Below are 15139 nucleotides of genomic sequence, written 5' to 3'. Positions count from 1 at the left end.
GCTGAATAAAATGATATTCGGCATGCCTATGTTCTATGTGCTTCTGTGGGTGTATCTGCATGTGAAACGTTATGTTACAGTGTCACAGCCGAATGTAGATACGCACGCAGTCGCACACAGAATATATGCATGCCGCATATCATTTTAATCAGCAGAAGTTGTTTGTGCGTTAAATTAACATTGCTGTGCGAATAAGATGCATTTAAAGGTAAAAGCATTTAAAGATAAAGGTATCACTCTCCTGAGCATCTTTTCTTGACATATTGAATCTAAATAGGCATATACTGTAAATTGGACTTCATAGTCTTCCGCTCATGTAGACCCACTGCACCTAAATATATATGAAATGTTTATCATTGAATAAAATAACACGGTTCCTTACATTAGTGTCAGCAGCTAGGGAGGGGTTGTGAAGGGGAGCATTATGCGAGGAAAAATACAATTTCACAGCCGAAACAAACCAATTGTTCCACCAAGTCAGCCTATTATATATAAACAGAATATATTAGCACATTCTATTGTAGAAAAATGGTAAAGGTAGTGTGCTTTAATTACATTTCTGTACTTAGCCCTGGGATGTGTGAATTCTCCATCGCACTTTATTCACAAAGCTGCAGCAGCATTTTACAAATATTACAATTTCACTTGTCGGTTTTAGTTCTTTTTTAACACAGTTGTACAACATAGTATCATTACAAAATCTGGCAAGCTTATTGCTGACGTTTTTATTGTTGAGCGTTATTTTTATCCTCACAGCTTCTCCGCTTTCCCCACCAGGGCTTACTCATCATCCCAGCGACACAATAGACACTGCTCCTTCAGGGCATTTGATCAAGACCCTTTTAAAGCTGAATTTCTGTAGTGTTTATATTGTTACCGCAGTTCCAACATTACACATTCCTGCTTTGGCTAGGCTCACTGTAGTCTAAAGCTGCATACACACACAACGATTTAGTTAATGAATGATTTTAGTAAACAATTTTCTCCCTGGAAAAATGAACTAAAATCGTTTACTAAAGTTGTTCATTTACTATGTTCATTTAAATGTAATGAACGATTTTTTAGAACTACAAACGATTTTTGCAAATTCCCTCACTGAAAATCGTTGAGTTGACAAGTCTGACTGAACTACAAACTACAAACGTGAACGGGCATGAACGAAAATCGTTCAATGTTTGACTCAGAAAGTAAACGATTTTTACAAACGACTATCGTTAAACGATATCGTTTCACGATAATCATTCAAAAAATCGTTGTGTGTGTATGCAACTTTAGAAATGGAGTGTATTCATTAGGCAAGACATCTGTGTAATTTCTGACACAGATAGGCCTAGCTGTCATTCAGTGTACTCTACTGTAGGTGCACAAAATTCAAAATGTTTGGAAAAATGTCAGTATAAACTAGAGATGTGCAGTTCGGGTCTCCAGAAATCCGAATCCACCCGAATTTCGTGAATCCGGGTATATCTGAGTCACGGTTCTAATCTCCTGAGGAGATTCGGGTAAATCCGGGTTGCGGTTCTGATCTTTTTGCGGTTCGAAATTCAGATTTTAAATCCGAATTTCGGATTTTGGATTGCATAAATTACATGATTTTAGCTGTTTTTAAAACTTTTTATCTATTTTTTATTTCAAAAATCCAGATCAAAAACAAAAACCAAAACACTTGAGGGTGGTTTGCAAAACTAAATCCAGTTCCAAAACCATTAAGGAGATACAGATCCAAAACCAAAACAAGGGGATCGGTGCACATCCCTAGTATAAACATAGGTTACCTAGAGATAGGCTTGCCATAGCATCCCTTTCAATTCAGTACACATGTGAATTAGAGACCTGAGGGCTTATGTAATAATATGGTGCGAGCTTGTGCCACTGAGGGAATACATGCGAGTATTCCCGTATTTTTAAAGCGGCAATCATGCAAAGCCAAGCTGGTTTTGCCTTTAAAATGATTGCCGCTTTAAAAATACAGGAACACTTGCATGTACTCCCGCAGCAGCACAAGCTTGCACCCTATTACATAGGCACCCTGAAGTCAGCCAGCCACAGAATCTGTGTAATTCGTATGTGTCCCGAATTCAAGGGATGGTATGGCAAGTCTACCTATACAGTTTCTTAAAACTTTTGTTAATCACCATTAAGTTATTCTTAAAAGCTATATCTGATTATATACAAATGAATGAAATGTAACCCTGTAATGTGCTTAAATGAAAAAAAAAAGAGCAGCCAGTGGTTACAACCCTCTGTTCAAACCTGGCATACATAGAGTGTCGTATAATGTCAGGCCAGTCATAGAATGTCCTACAATATCAGGCTACATGGGGCTGAAACATTTGCCTGGCTTTTAAAGGAAAACAATAGAAAATAGACAGTTTACACTGTATATTACATATATTTTAAATACAGATAAAAACTGATCATGATCATGTTTGTACTGTTAAGGCTTATGCATCTCATGGCTTTCTAGCTGTTGTAGAAACACAACTCCAAAACTATCCAGATTACTATATGTAGAGTGGTATTTGTGGTCTTAAAATAGCTGAGGGAATATATAAATATATTACATACAATAAGTATAAATGGATGTTCTTCAACAACAAATCTCACTTTTGTTATGTGTCGAAGATTAGAAAAGACTCCCAACCAATTACTCAATTAACTTGTCCTGGAATTGCAGTAAGGGCTGACTTGGCTTATTGACTAATGACAGTAGTGCATGGTACTGTATTAAACCATCTACTGTATGCAGACAGCTTCCACCCACATTAAAACTCTACAGGCAGAAATTAATACTGGGAAATTCTAAACATATTCAATTAACTCAATCCCAACGACAGTGAGTGTAAAAATAATGGAATATCCACTCCTAACCTATCTTGGATTTTATGTTTAGCATATAAATCAATAAAACATTATAATAATCTTTCAATTTCAAAGTGAGCAACTGCAATCATTTTAAACAATGTTCACAGTTTTTCCATACAAAAATATAGAGAGGGAAATGAATTTTGATTGCTTTTTCAATTAACCATTGTTGTGTCATGCGCAGAAGATATTATATTTTTCCTTTAGTATTATGACAAAGTGCATAATACTAACAGGCACATGGTGAAAAATGTTGAACATATATTTGGAATAATGAGCATAATTCATACAAAATGGCCATTTAACGTGCCTACACACATATGTCAGCCTGGTTATTATTGGTAGCAACTGGAGATGGCTTGCTTTTAACTCCTTCAGTTCCACCTCTTGACGTGTCAATAAACAGGAGTCTTGGGGTCCACAAAGCCATCAATATTCTTTTGTATTCCTTGCGAAAGTTTTGATTAAGCAGACCATAGATTACAGCATTGAGACAACTGTTAAAGTAGGCCATGAAATAGCTCAACACAAACAGCCATTTTGGGATCTTCGGAGCCACTTGAAAAGGATTAATGGCGACAGCAAGGCCGATGAAGTTTAATGGTCCCCAGCAGACAGCAAAAAGGACAAAGACAACAAACATAGTCAAAAAGTTCCGGAGATCTGTTGGCGTCAACTTCTGCTTAGAGTCTTGTCGTACCCTGTGCTTGACTTGAATAACAAGAACCCATATTCTCAAGTAGCAGAATGTCACCACAGCCAGGGGGACAAGAAAATGCACCACAACCACTGTTATTGTGTATGAAGAGCTGACTGTTTGTGCAAAAGTGCAAGAGAAAATCCGAGGGTCATACTGTAAAGAGCCAACAAAAAAGTTTGGCACAATTGCAATAACAGTAAGTATCCAAGTTAGACAAAGGTAGCAAAAGGTGCTTTTCTGATTATAAAGCTTGTCATACCGCAGGCTATGGCAGATATAGCAATATCTATTAATGGCTATGGCTGTAATGTTGAAGATAGAACCAATGACGCTTAGTCCCATGATAAAACCACTGATTTGGCAATGGATATATCCAAGTGTCCATCCATTATGGAAAATTGCTATTAGGATAACTGGGTATGGGTATATCGCCACTACCAGATCTGCAACAGATAAACTGACGACAAAGAAATTGCCTAGAAATAGAAACAACAAACATATATATTAGAGCACATATTATTAATCACACAATAAAAATAATATTAATACACAATCTGAACTTCATAATCAGGTTTGGATTATCTACTGAGTTTGATAATACACTACATCAACTACCTATGTACAGTATGTAGGCAATGGTGTATTATGCAGTACTTAGCTACATGGTTATTTAAGATTAACCCTTCACCCCCTCAGATCTTAGTCAGTTTTTCTATAAGAAATAGCAATATAGCATAATCCAATTAGTGAGAAAAAAAAATATTGATGCCATACATTTATTTGGATTTTCTATTTCTCAACTCACTATGAATAACATTGAGTAAATCTTTGAACATTTTTTATTTGCAAAACTAATAATAAACTTTGAAAATCTACTTATCAATATGTTCCTCTTCCTTTTAAAACTAGAGCTTCAGCTCAGTTTGGATCCTCCATTCACAGAACCATATTTCTTGCTCATTTTACCAGTGTTAATTTAAAAGAACTGACTGTTCCCATCCGTAATTTGTCACATAAACACCAGACACCACAAGTTTGTGAAAATGGCACTCAGATTCCTCATCTACCAATCTGGAACTATCTGGCAGAATGTGGATAAAGGGTGAGTTTCTGTTCATTACCAGAATTATAATTTTTTTAGATGTGCCACTTTGAGAAAGAACATTTATTAAACTTATATTTCTTCCCATCTTCCATACAAGCTGACAGCACAAGGAAAGACAATGTCACACCACGTCTCAGTGTGGCCAAACATGATATATTAGCAGCCACAGGTGGCGATCCTCTGCAAATGAAGTTTGTCGGTCGATTCCAGTAAGCTCAGTTTTTGCAGCTGTAAATAAAATCTCTCGTCTTTCAACCATAACAGATCACTCAATATTTGGGGTGAGCGTTTGAGCGTGGGGCCCCCTGAGCTGTTCTGGCTGGACCTCTTCGGGGCATCACCATTTAATACACATAATCACTTTGTATATCACCGTCATGTTTGTTTATTATTCATGTATTTTTTCACACATATTCTACCTTTATTATTATTTTAACACTTATTAGCTACTATTACACACCTGATACTTTAACAGTTCACTGTCACCCCCTTTTTTTCGTGTGATGCCCTGGGGGGGTCTTTGGATGGGCTGTCTTTTAGGGTGCCCTGTGTCCCAGATGTGAACCCCAGAGTGTTAGGGACCTGCTAAATGAGGTGACCTTGACGCTGGTCGGCATGCCCATATCATTGGCCATTGATATGCTAACTACCTCTGAAATTCTATTTAATAAATTTAAATGTGAACAGTAATGATCACATAGTGCATATGCAACTCTGTTTTTTGTGTATGTTACTTTAAAATCTCAGCATGATGGCACCTTTCATTACTATTAGGGTGTGCAGTCTAGAGCCCCTCAATATAATCTATATTCCCTACCACATGCTCACACACATACCCAATAGGGTTAATTTTTTCTGGGAACCTATTAACCTACCAGTATATATTTGGATTGTGGGAGGAAACTAGAGTACTCAGAGGAAACCCATGAGAGCACAGGAAGAATATACAAACTCCACACAGTTAGGGCCATAGTGGGAATCAAACCCACGACCATTACACCACCTGTGAATGTGGGGCATTTCTAGTTCTAAGGAAACTATTTTATCGCTGAATATGAGGCCTGTAAAGATAGAATAGTTTTATGCATGGCTGGCTATATCCTAAATGATATAAAGTTTTGCATAAGCTGTATTTTTGCCTAGTCAACTGTATAATACCATTTTTAGTTCACAAAACAAAACCCTACAATAAAATAACAATCCTACAGTACTTATTTTTTTTTAATCTTCAAACAAACACAGATCAGAAAGGAATCTTTTCTAATTAGTATATGATATAATTTTTCTTTATATTGGAAAAGTTACCTGTCTTTTTTAACATGATAATAATTTACTTTAAATTTAAAAAACAAAGTAGTTATTAAATATAAAAAACAAGCCAAATGTAACTTTTAGAAAAAAACAATGAACGTAAAATATCATTGTCTGTTTTCCAAAAGAAGGGAGGGTCATTAGAGGCTAAATTTTAGATAAAAATATTTCAGTTCACCGTTAAGGTTCGTCTTTCATTTTCAACCTTTGCTGCAGATGTGTTTCTTAAAAAGATGAGATAAAATGGTAAAGAACTTATTAGCTTATGTTTTTGGAACTGAGGGGCCTATTCATCATCGGAGGCCGTATGTATTAAGTAATCATCTCACTGCGAGGGACACTTAAGTATCCAACTAGCAGCGGGGGATAGTTTATACTGCAGCAATTCATCATTGCTCCAGGGCGGGGACAGCTGCTCCGATAAGCAGCTGTCCCCTCGGTTAGTATCGCAGCTACAGAAGTAGCTGCGTTACTTAACTCCTCCCCGGCGTCTTGGCTACACATGCGTGACCCAAGGTCACGCATGCACACAGCCACCAGGGTAGTAGTGAGGAGGGGTCGGAGGGATCCATTTGGATCCCTCTTCGCATCCCCAGAACTCCTTCCCATAGGAAGGAGCAGGGATCCGAGAACAAGCGCTGTCTGAAGATGGCGCTTGTTCTCGAAAGCACACTCCAAAAAATTTAAGTTTTTAGAGTTTGCTGAATGTCAGGGGTCCTTTTCGGACTCCTGATGATGAATGGCCCGGTAACTAAAATATGTGGAAACTAGCATTTCCGCATAGTTAAAGGGCCATTGATAAATAGGCCCCTGACACTGGAGCTATTGTAGTATGCATGTAATGTTTTACAGATGACTTGTCCTCTGCATTACAAATGTTTGTATGGCAACTGGTTTTGTAATAGCTCATATGTTTAAAGAGAGACACTTAAATGTCTATGGGACTAATTCTAGCATGCAGTGCTGAACGCAGATTCTCGACCATGGGCAGTACAGGTCTGCGATGTTGGACAGGGTTTGGCAGCAGACTGCCAGTGATTAACAGTCTGCTGCCGTTTTGGGGCAGAGAAGGGGCAGCGACGGCCTCCGCTTCCCAAATCGAAGACGTGTTGCCGACGTTGGGGGGCAGTGGAGAGGCCAGCATCTACCGGAGGTGTGTCGCTGCTGTTGGGGGGAGTGGAGAGGCCAGCATCTACCGGAGGTGTGTCGCTGCTGTTGGGGGGAAGTGGAGAGGCCAGCATGTAACGGAGGTATGTCGCTGCTGTTGGGGCGGAGTGGAGAGGCCAGCATCTAACGGAGGTGTGTTGCTGCTGTTGGGGGAGAGTGGAGAGGCCAGCATCTAATGGAGGCATGTCGCTGCTGTTGGGGCGGAGTGGAGGGGCCAACATCTAACAGAGGTGTGTCGCTGCTGTTGGGGGGGAGTGGAGAGGCCAGCATCTAATGGAGGTGTGTCGCTGCTGTTGGGGGGGGAGTGGAGAGGCCAGCATCTAATGGAGGTGTGTCGCTGCTGTTGGGGGGGAGTGGAGAGGCCAGCATCTAACGAAGGTGTGTCGCTGCTGTTGGGGGAGAGTGGAGAGGCCAGCATCTAATGGAGGCGTGTCGCTGCTGTTGGGGGGGAGTGGAGAGGCCAGCGTCTAACGGAGGTGTGTCGCTTCTGTTGGGGGGGAGTGGAGAGCCCAGCGTCTGCTTCATTACCATATTACAGCTATCGCAGCTCCCAACATGCTAGCAGCTGCAATCGCAACTCCATCTGAAGCTGAATAATACCCTATGTGCAGTAGTTGCATTAGTACACACCTACAGGTTTTCTGTTACAAGTTTAAAGGTGAATTTGACCTTGAGGCAATGGAATGTATTGGTTTGTAGTTGTACTTGCTCCTCGCAACTTTAATAAACACTTTGTTATTTTCTTTTTAGTTATCTTTAGGGCATTTTAGCTGTGAGTTAATATCATTAGACAGAGATATTTCTTTACAATGCTATGAGATTGGCCTAAGATTCAGCACAAAACAGATCTCAGACTAATTTCATTCAGTGCAGACAGCAGAGCTGTGTCTTCTCCCAAGGCAACAAAAGTTATCAACTCACAATGACGACATAATTATATTTCAGAAAACCTGAAATGGCACTGGAAATAAAAATCAATCTGATATTTGTATGAGTCCTAGTGCCCCATTCATTAGCAGAGCAGCACTGTACTCAATATTTGGTACTACATGATGTAACACAGCTCTGTTAAGGAAAATGGAGCCAAGCTGACTTCTGAGATGACAGAGCATTTCAGCACATTTAAGTGGGGAGGGAAAGGCACAATTCGCTGCATGGTAATGACTAAGGGGGTCATTCAGACCCACTCACAAGCGGCAGTACGCTCGCAAGTGGGTCGATGTTCCCCACTGCGCATGCGCACGACGGAGGGAGCTCCGTCGTGCGCATGCGCGAGACTCGGACTGCGACAGCCAAGCTGTCGCTCCGGGTCTCGCACCAAAGGGGGTGTGCTGTCGATGTTGACTGACAGCACGCCCGCTTTGGTGGGCGTGCCGGGGGCGTGCCTGCCAGACGGAGGCGTTCCCATGGGAACGCCTACCGTCTGAAGCCGGCCCCACTGACATCACTAGTGATGTCAGTGGGAGTGATTTTGGCTCTGATAGAGCCAAAATCACTCCAGGGCTTGTGGCAGGGAGACCCTACTGCAGGGTCTCCGTCGCAAGTCCGATGGTCGCAATGGTCAAGACCATCGCAACCATATTTTTTGATGCTCGTATATGCTGTGGGTGGTCACCCACAGCTATACGAGCGTCCAGGAGGACACTCCATTTTAATGGAGGAGGGCCCTGATTCAGAGCGAGCGCTCTGGTCAGAGCGTTCGGCTCTGAATCAGGCCCTAATCTCATTACCATGTGTGTCTCCCTCTGCCCTAACTCCTCCTCCAGCTATGTCTCTAATAGGCAACCTTGTAAAGTGGGCATTATAAGACAAATATGGTAGAAATGTACTACTCATTCCCCCGTTCTGCATTTGCATTTATATGGAGTCCAATGTTTGGTCACCTACAGGTGTGCTGAGAGAAGTGGGGGGAGGGTGGATACTGTTTTCCCATGCACAGGCTTGTTGTAAGGACCCTTGGGGGACCCTGGTCAGCTGCTGAGGGGGATATTCACATTGCCCACCTTTGCAGCGCAGCTCTGTCCTTCCCCTAAGGACCTGATAGGCTGGGAGCCCGTCATGCGGGGAGCTGGGGAGAATGGGAATGGATCATGTAACTGAAGGGAGAGACTAGAGAGAATGCTGCAGAGAGAGAGGACGTGCCAAGGGCCACCGCTCCATCAGGTACCCAGCTCTGTGCCTGCTGCGCACTGCCCTCTGCAGTGCTCACTGATCTCCCCTGTAGCACGTGGTGCTGCTTCACGGTGCCACCCATTGTATTTTCTTATATTTTAGGAGATGGAGTGTGGTTAAGCTTCCCCGGTTTTGGATACACACCTCCTCTCAATGGCCCTGATAATTTTACATTTCACAGACAGTCAGTGAATAATGAAAACTGGAAGTTGAATAAAATCAAATCAAATTATATCCATTAAGAGCAGGGATGAGTTTGCCCATTTTCAGTATCAGCAAAGAGGTGAAAGTGTTTGTATAGTCAAAATATATCAGCTTCATTCAATCTGGTAATATTTAACTTACCATTCAATTATCTAAGTGGCACTAGAAGTCCATACCATGTTGTATAAACAAACGCCTTACATTGGTGTAGGCAGCATTTGACAGGAGGGAGAATGGAAAAATAGGCATTGCAGGCTACATACTTCATGCATGAAAATAACCTTCACTCACCATATGTTTCTTACTGCCATTCACACCCCCATATCTATGTACCATTCTGCCCCCTACATCCCCATCTCTATGTTCCATACCGCCCCCTACATCCCCATCTCTATGTTCCATACTGCCCTCTATATCCCCATCTCTATGTTCCATACGCCCCCTACATCTCCATCTCTATGTTCCATACTGCCTCCCACATCCCCATCTATGTCCTGTACTGCCCACCACATCCCCATGTTCATGTTCCTTCACATGCTGGGTTGTGCTTTCCTTCCACGGCAATCAATTTACCCCTTTGCCGCCTTGTTGATCTTCTCTCTCTTCTTGGTTCCTCTTACTGACAGGTAGCATTATAATGTCAATGTTTCCAGGAGTTGGGTACAGGTGATGCTGAGGAATAGGGTCGGGCAGCAGAAATCCATATGGTGGCATACTGGATTACATACTGTAGTTACCATTTTTATAAATTTCCCATCAGGGGGAGCAGTTGCTCTCCCTGTAGCCCCCTGGCTAGGCATCTGGTACTGGCAGCAAAACAGGATCAAGTGGTCTGTTCAATTGGCCAGTAAAATATTAAATTACAGTAGTCCTTCTGTTACAATTATATCCTTACTGGTTTCTCCTGCATCGGATGTAATCAAAATGTTGACATTTACAAAGCTGTCATTCATAATGCCAAAATCACAATGTTTACAGTTATGATGATGACATTGTTGAAATGTCAACATTGAACATGTCGGCACCTGCAGAATGTCAACATGTTCACAATATTGACATCTGAAATGTCGACATTCTGCACGGAATGGCAGTAGAGGGTTAGATACTATGGGAAGGGTTAAAGGTTAGCGGTTACGATTAGTCATACTTACCGCCGGAAGCCATGCATGAGCTACTGGAAGTCACCCTGACATCACTGCTGGGCACGGAAGATGCAGCTGGAGCCGCCGTACCAGGTAAAGCACCACTAGACCACCAGGGATGTTTTGTCGACATTCTAATAATGTTGAAATTTAGTCTACATAATAAATGTTCAAGTGGTCAATGTCGACATTATGACCATTAAAACATTACTACCATGCCGACATTATGAAGTTCGACATAATGAATGTTGGTAAAATATTCCACAGTATAAGTCAGTTTCATCAAGGGATTAGTCTCAGAAAAATACTTATGGCTATTTAACCAACTTATAGCCAATGTAAAACCGATGAATAAATAATATTTTTTTAGACTGCAATCCACCGTTGATGCCTGTTGGTTTCTATCCAACAGCAATCCCGATGTTTAGTAAATTTACTCCTTTGTCGCTACCTTGTAATAATATTATGCAAATGTTCTAAAAAGTGAGTATTCAGAGAACATGTGGCACTGTTTACCTATTATTGGCCTGATTCTGAGACACATGCTATCCATGTGAAATACCGATGTTCACATAGTTGAGCTATTATTTGCAACTTGCATGGGTAAAACATTCTGCAATATATGGCGAAGGCCTAACCCTGAGTGTACGCACAAAGGTCTTGTTGCGATCGGGACAGAAAGTGACTGGGAAGTATAGGTAGATTTGTGAGGCTTCTCTGTGGACCTCCACAAAGCAGCTGGTGGGCTCTGCTAGGGTGTCCCCTACAACCAGAAAAGTGAGATAAAATTTAAACTAGCAGTGTCCCTGGAGTGCTATGTATTAAAATGATGTACAGGATGTTTATAGAAAATATCATGCTTTCTTTACAACAAATAGATGCAATATAGAGGTCAATAACAGTATCACAGGTATTGTACGATAAATGAAAATCTGTGACTCCTCAACACTATCAAGGCTTATGGGCCCAGAAAGCAATAATATTATTAGAAATCCCTTAGCAGGGAATATAACAATATGAAGATATGAATTAGCTCACATATGAGCAAGTAAGTATAAAATCAAAATCAAAGTCAATAAGCTCTATTGAGCATCCAAAATTCAGCAGCATACTGTATATCAAAGATGTCATACCAGTTAATGGAGGCGACTGCCTTCTGGGTAAGTAGCAGGATGTCTCTAGAAAAGATCCTGCTAGACACTCATAGGCTTAGGTTCCAAGAATCTGGTGGCTGCTGGTAACTGCATACAGGTACTTCCAACACGTTTCAAGCTTTCAAGGATACCTGCATGGCTGTCAGTCTGGTCATTTTATGGCTGGTCCTGGTAACATCACCGGGAAGTGACGTCATTGTTACCGGAAGTGCACATTTGACCACTTCCAGTTTTTCAAGTGGTTGTATTTAATAGAGAATAGCTTTTCCAGACATTCCCTGGGTTAGTAGAAGTTAAAGAAAGTGTCCCAAAGGGTGCCAGAGGATCAAAGGAAGGTGGAGAAGTGAATTCCGGTTGCTCCCCAAAACTGAAAGTGCACGGTTGTCCACTTCCGTTTTTTCTCCCATTCACTTCAATTCGTCCTCTAGTGGCCATTTTTTGTAAAAAAAATAGGTCTTCTGTAGGTTGTTAGCTATCAAGTTCAAACTTCACTGGCAAGAAGTGTTTGTTTTTTAATTGTTCCATTGCCTTTAACCCTCAATCTTTCCTCAGAAAAGGTTAAATATATAAATATATTAGTAACTTCATAGTAAAAAGGTAATAATGAAATATGGAATAAAACATTGAATATATAATAAGTGTAATAAAAACTGTGTGTTAAAATATGAGCAAAGTAAGAAAAATAAAATATATAAAAAAAAATCTAATTTTTTTTTAAATTGAAAAAATATATAAAAGAGGGGGAAAAAATTAAACGAGGGAGACAATATAAAAAGGATAAAGCAGGAGAATGTTAGAACAACCATTTGAGCTCAAAATCTTTAGAGTCCACCAGGATTAAGAGTTTTAAGTTAAAAAAATCCATTCCATCTCCTTGCATGCAAGCCTGGATTAATTGTCCCTGTCCTTCTATGTGCATTTTATGGTTTCTATGCCAAGACAGTTGCGAATGTGGTCTGTTGAGCATATGTATTTTTTCTTGAAATGATCAGATAACGAATGAGTAGTCCTTCCTTTTAATATTGAATTTGGTAAATTTGATCTCCTTTCTGGTGACTGTTTTACACATATTGCAAGAGCCATATCTGGGTTGTTGTTGTTGTTGTTATTATATTCCAGAGTGCTTCTTTTTGTAAAATGTGCCAGTGGTGTTTAAAAATCTTTTCTACCATTGTGTGATGAGATCCATATTTAGTTATGAACACCTATTTGTTTGATTTTTCTTTCTTGATTGGTTTAGAATAGATGTTAAAATAGTATCTCTATCTGTAATAATAATGTCTAGTTTGGATTGGTTGCTATGGGCAACATCTCCACTTCTAAAAAGGCACACTTTAGTAAATGTACCGCCTTAGTGTTCATAAACTGCACATGAGACACTGTAGAACTAACCAAGCCTTTCCATGAGAAGAGAGTGGGAGCCTGTGAGGCCATGCAATTTCTAGCAATACACACTTTAACTAGAGTAAAATGAACATAAGTTTGTAAATAATGATTCTCTCCTGCAAGGCCCAATCCAAAAATGCAATGCCTTAGAGAGGACAATGACATCCTTATCCCAGAATCTGCTAAAGAGCCCAGTATACTTGTCTAAAAAGAGGAGACCTTGGGACAAGACCAGAACAAATGCCAGAAGTCAGCATCAGACTCACCACATTTAGGACAGGAGATGAAATTTATCCTCCCAAGTTTCCCCAAAAGTTCCGGAGTCCAATAAACCCAATGCAGAATATACACCTAAATCTGCTGGAATCTGGCATACATGGTGGCTACTCAAGGAGAGCCCAAAGCTCCAATCCTCATCTGACAAGGAACCCATATCCACCTCCCACTTGACCCGTAATGTTTGCAAAAGCCGAGCTAAAGGGGCGAATATATATAGGAAATATGTTTCTTGAAGGGAGGGTATGAATCAAAGCATGGAATTTTGCTAAAACAGGTGTTTCCCCCCGTATGTCAATGAAGTAAAACCTATAAAACATAAATTTAGGAAGAGTAAAATCAGAATTAAGTTGAGCAAAGGAACATAAAACACTCACTCTATAAATATGACCCAAAATGAGATGTGCTAACCATTGGAGAGAGATAAAGTTGGGATAGATAAAGTACCAACCAATCAGCTCCTAACTGTCATTTTCCAAACACAGCCTGTAAAATGACAGTTGGAAGCTGGTTGTTTGGCACTTTATCTCTATCCACTTTATCAATCTCCAAGGCTTAGTACATATCCCTCTCAATGTGGACTCACCATTAGCCAACCATGAAGAACTACAGTACCTTTCAAAGAAAACAAGTTAGAAAAAGCTGTTTTACCCCATACAGGAGAAAAGAGATCCATCAGCCCCCAGAAGCTTATGGGCCACCAAACAAACCTTACATGCCTGCAACAGAATGCGGGACAACCCACAAGAGAGGACTCTGCAGGTAAAAACTAAGAGTTATACAAGCCAGCTGAAGCAGTGCACAATGAGCATCCCCGCACTCCTGGACAACCATCTAGTCATGAATGTGCACCAGTTGTGCAACCAAATAATAAAATATAAAAAGAGATACGTGGGAATGACGACACGTATGTTGAAAGAAAGAATACTAGAACACATGGGCACGATCAGGAATGTACAGCAAGACTTGTTGAAGATGAAACAGCTGACCACTGTAGCCCGGCATTTTCACCAGAAGCACAATAACTCGTATAAGGACATGAAGATTTTTGGTTTAGAAACCATAAATCTGGGAATCAGAGGAGGAGACATTACCAAGGCACTCCTGAAAAAAGAGAGCTACTGGACCTTCAAGTTGAACAGCACTGCACCATATGGCATGAATGAACACATCAATTTTAGCAAGACTTTCTGAATTCATAAATATGGATATCCTTATCTGCAGAGAAAGATGCATCTATATACACAATATTTTTTCACAAAGCTAATCATCACAGCAATTATTGATTCATCACAATATTATAATTTTTACATTTTTTATTTTTTATTATTTTTTAATTATTTTTAATATTTATTAATTTATATTTATTATAGCCATCACCATGACCCACTTTCCACTTTTTCTTAATTTTTCAAATTTTTTTAATTTTTCTCACTTTATTGGATTCATAATAACACAATGCCATTTCACTAGGTTGCATATTTTTCATGGAGCAACTTTGCTATTATTTATCACAACACCTTCTTTTTCTTCAAACACATGGTTAGGGAGCGATGCATCTGTATTTCTCTTAATTTTTTTATTATATACCTTCCCCCCTTTTTAACCTATTTGAACAATTGAATCATCAGTGGAATACTTGATAATTAATTAATTG

At 40.2% G+C, this 15139-nt stretch overlaps 1 protein-coding gene across 1 annotated transcript in view; it reads right to left on the bottom strand.

Moving 5' to 3' along the window:
- Positions 1–3167: 3167 nt before the first annotated feature.
- The window catches only part of LOC148511647 (melatonin receptor type 1C), a 285446-nt gene continuing 273474 nt past the window's right edge, over positions 3168–15139 (bottom strand). Inside the window, exon 2 of the mRNA XM_088482884.1 lies at positions 3168–4041. Coding sequence (XP_088339010.1) covers positions 3176–4041 — 866 coding nt within the window. The 3' untranslated portion in view covers positions 3168–3175. The remainder of the gene's footprint in view (positions 4042–15139) is intronic.

The sequence above is a fragment of the Taudactylus pleione genome, unplaced genomic scaffold (genome assembly GCF_031769625.1).
Source record: "Taudactylus pleione unplaced genomic scaffold, aTauple2 ptg000296l, whole genome shotgun sequence".
Taxonomy (NCBI): domain Eukaryota; kingdom Metazoa; phylum Chordata; class Amphibia; order Anura; family Myobatrachidae; genus Taudactylus; species Taudactylus pleione.
Note: the sequence above shows the minus strand (reverse complement) of the source record. Positions and strands in the feature narration are given on the sequence as shown.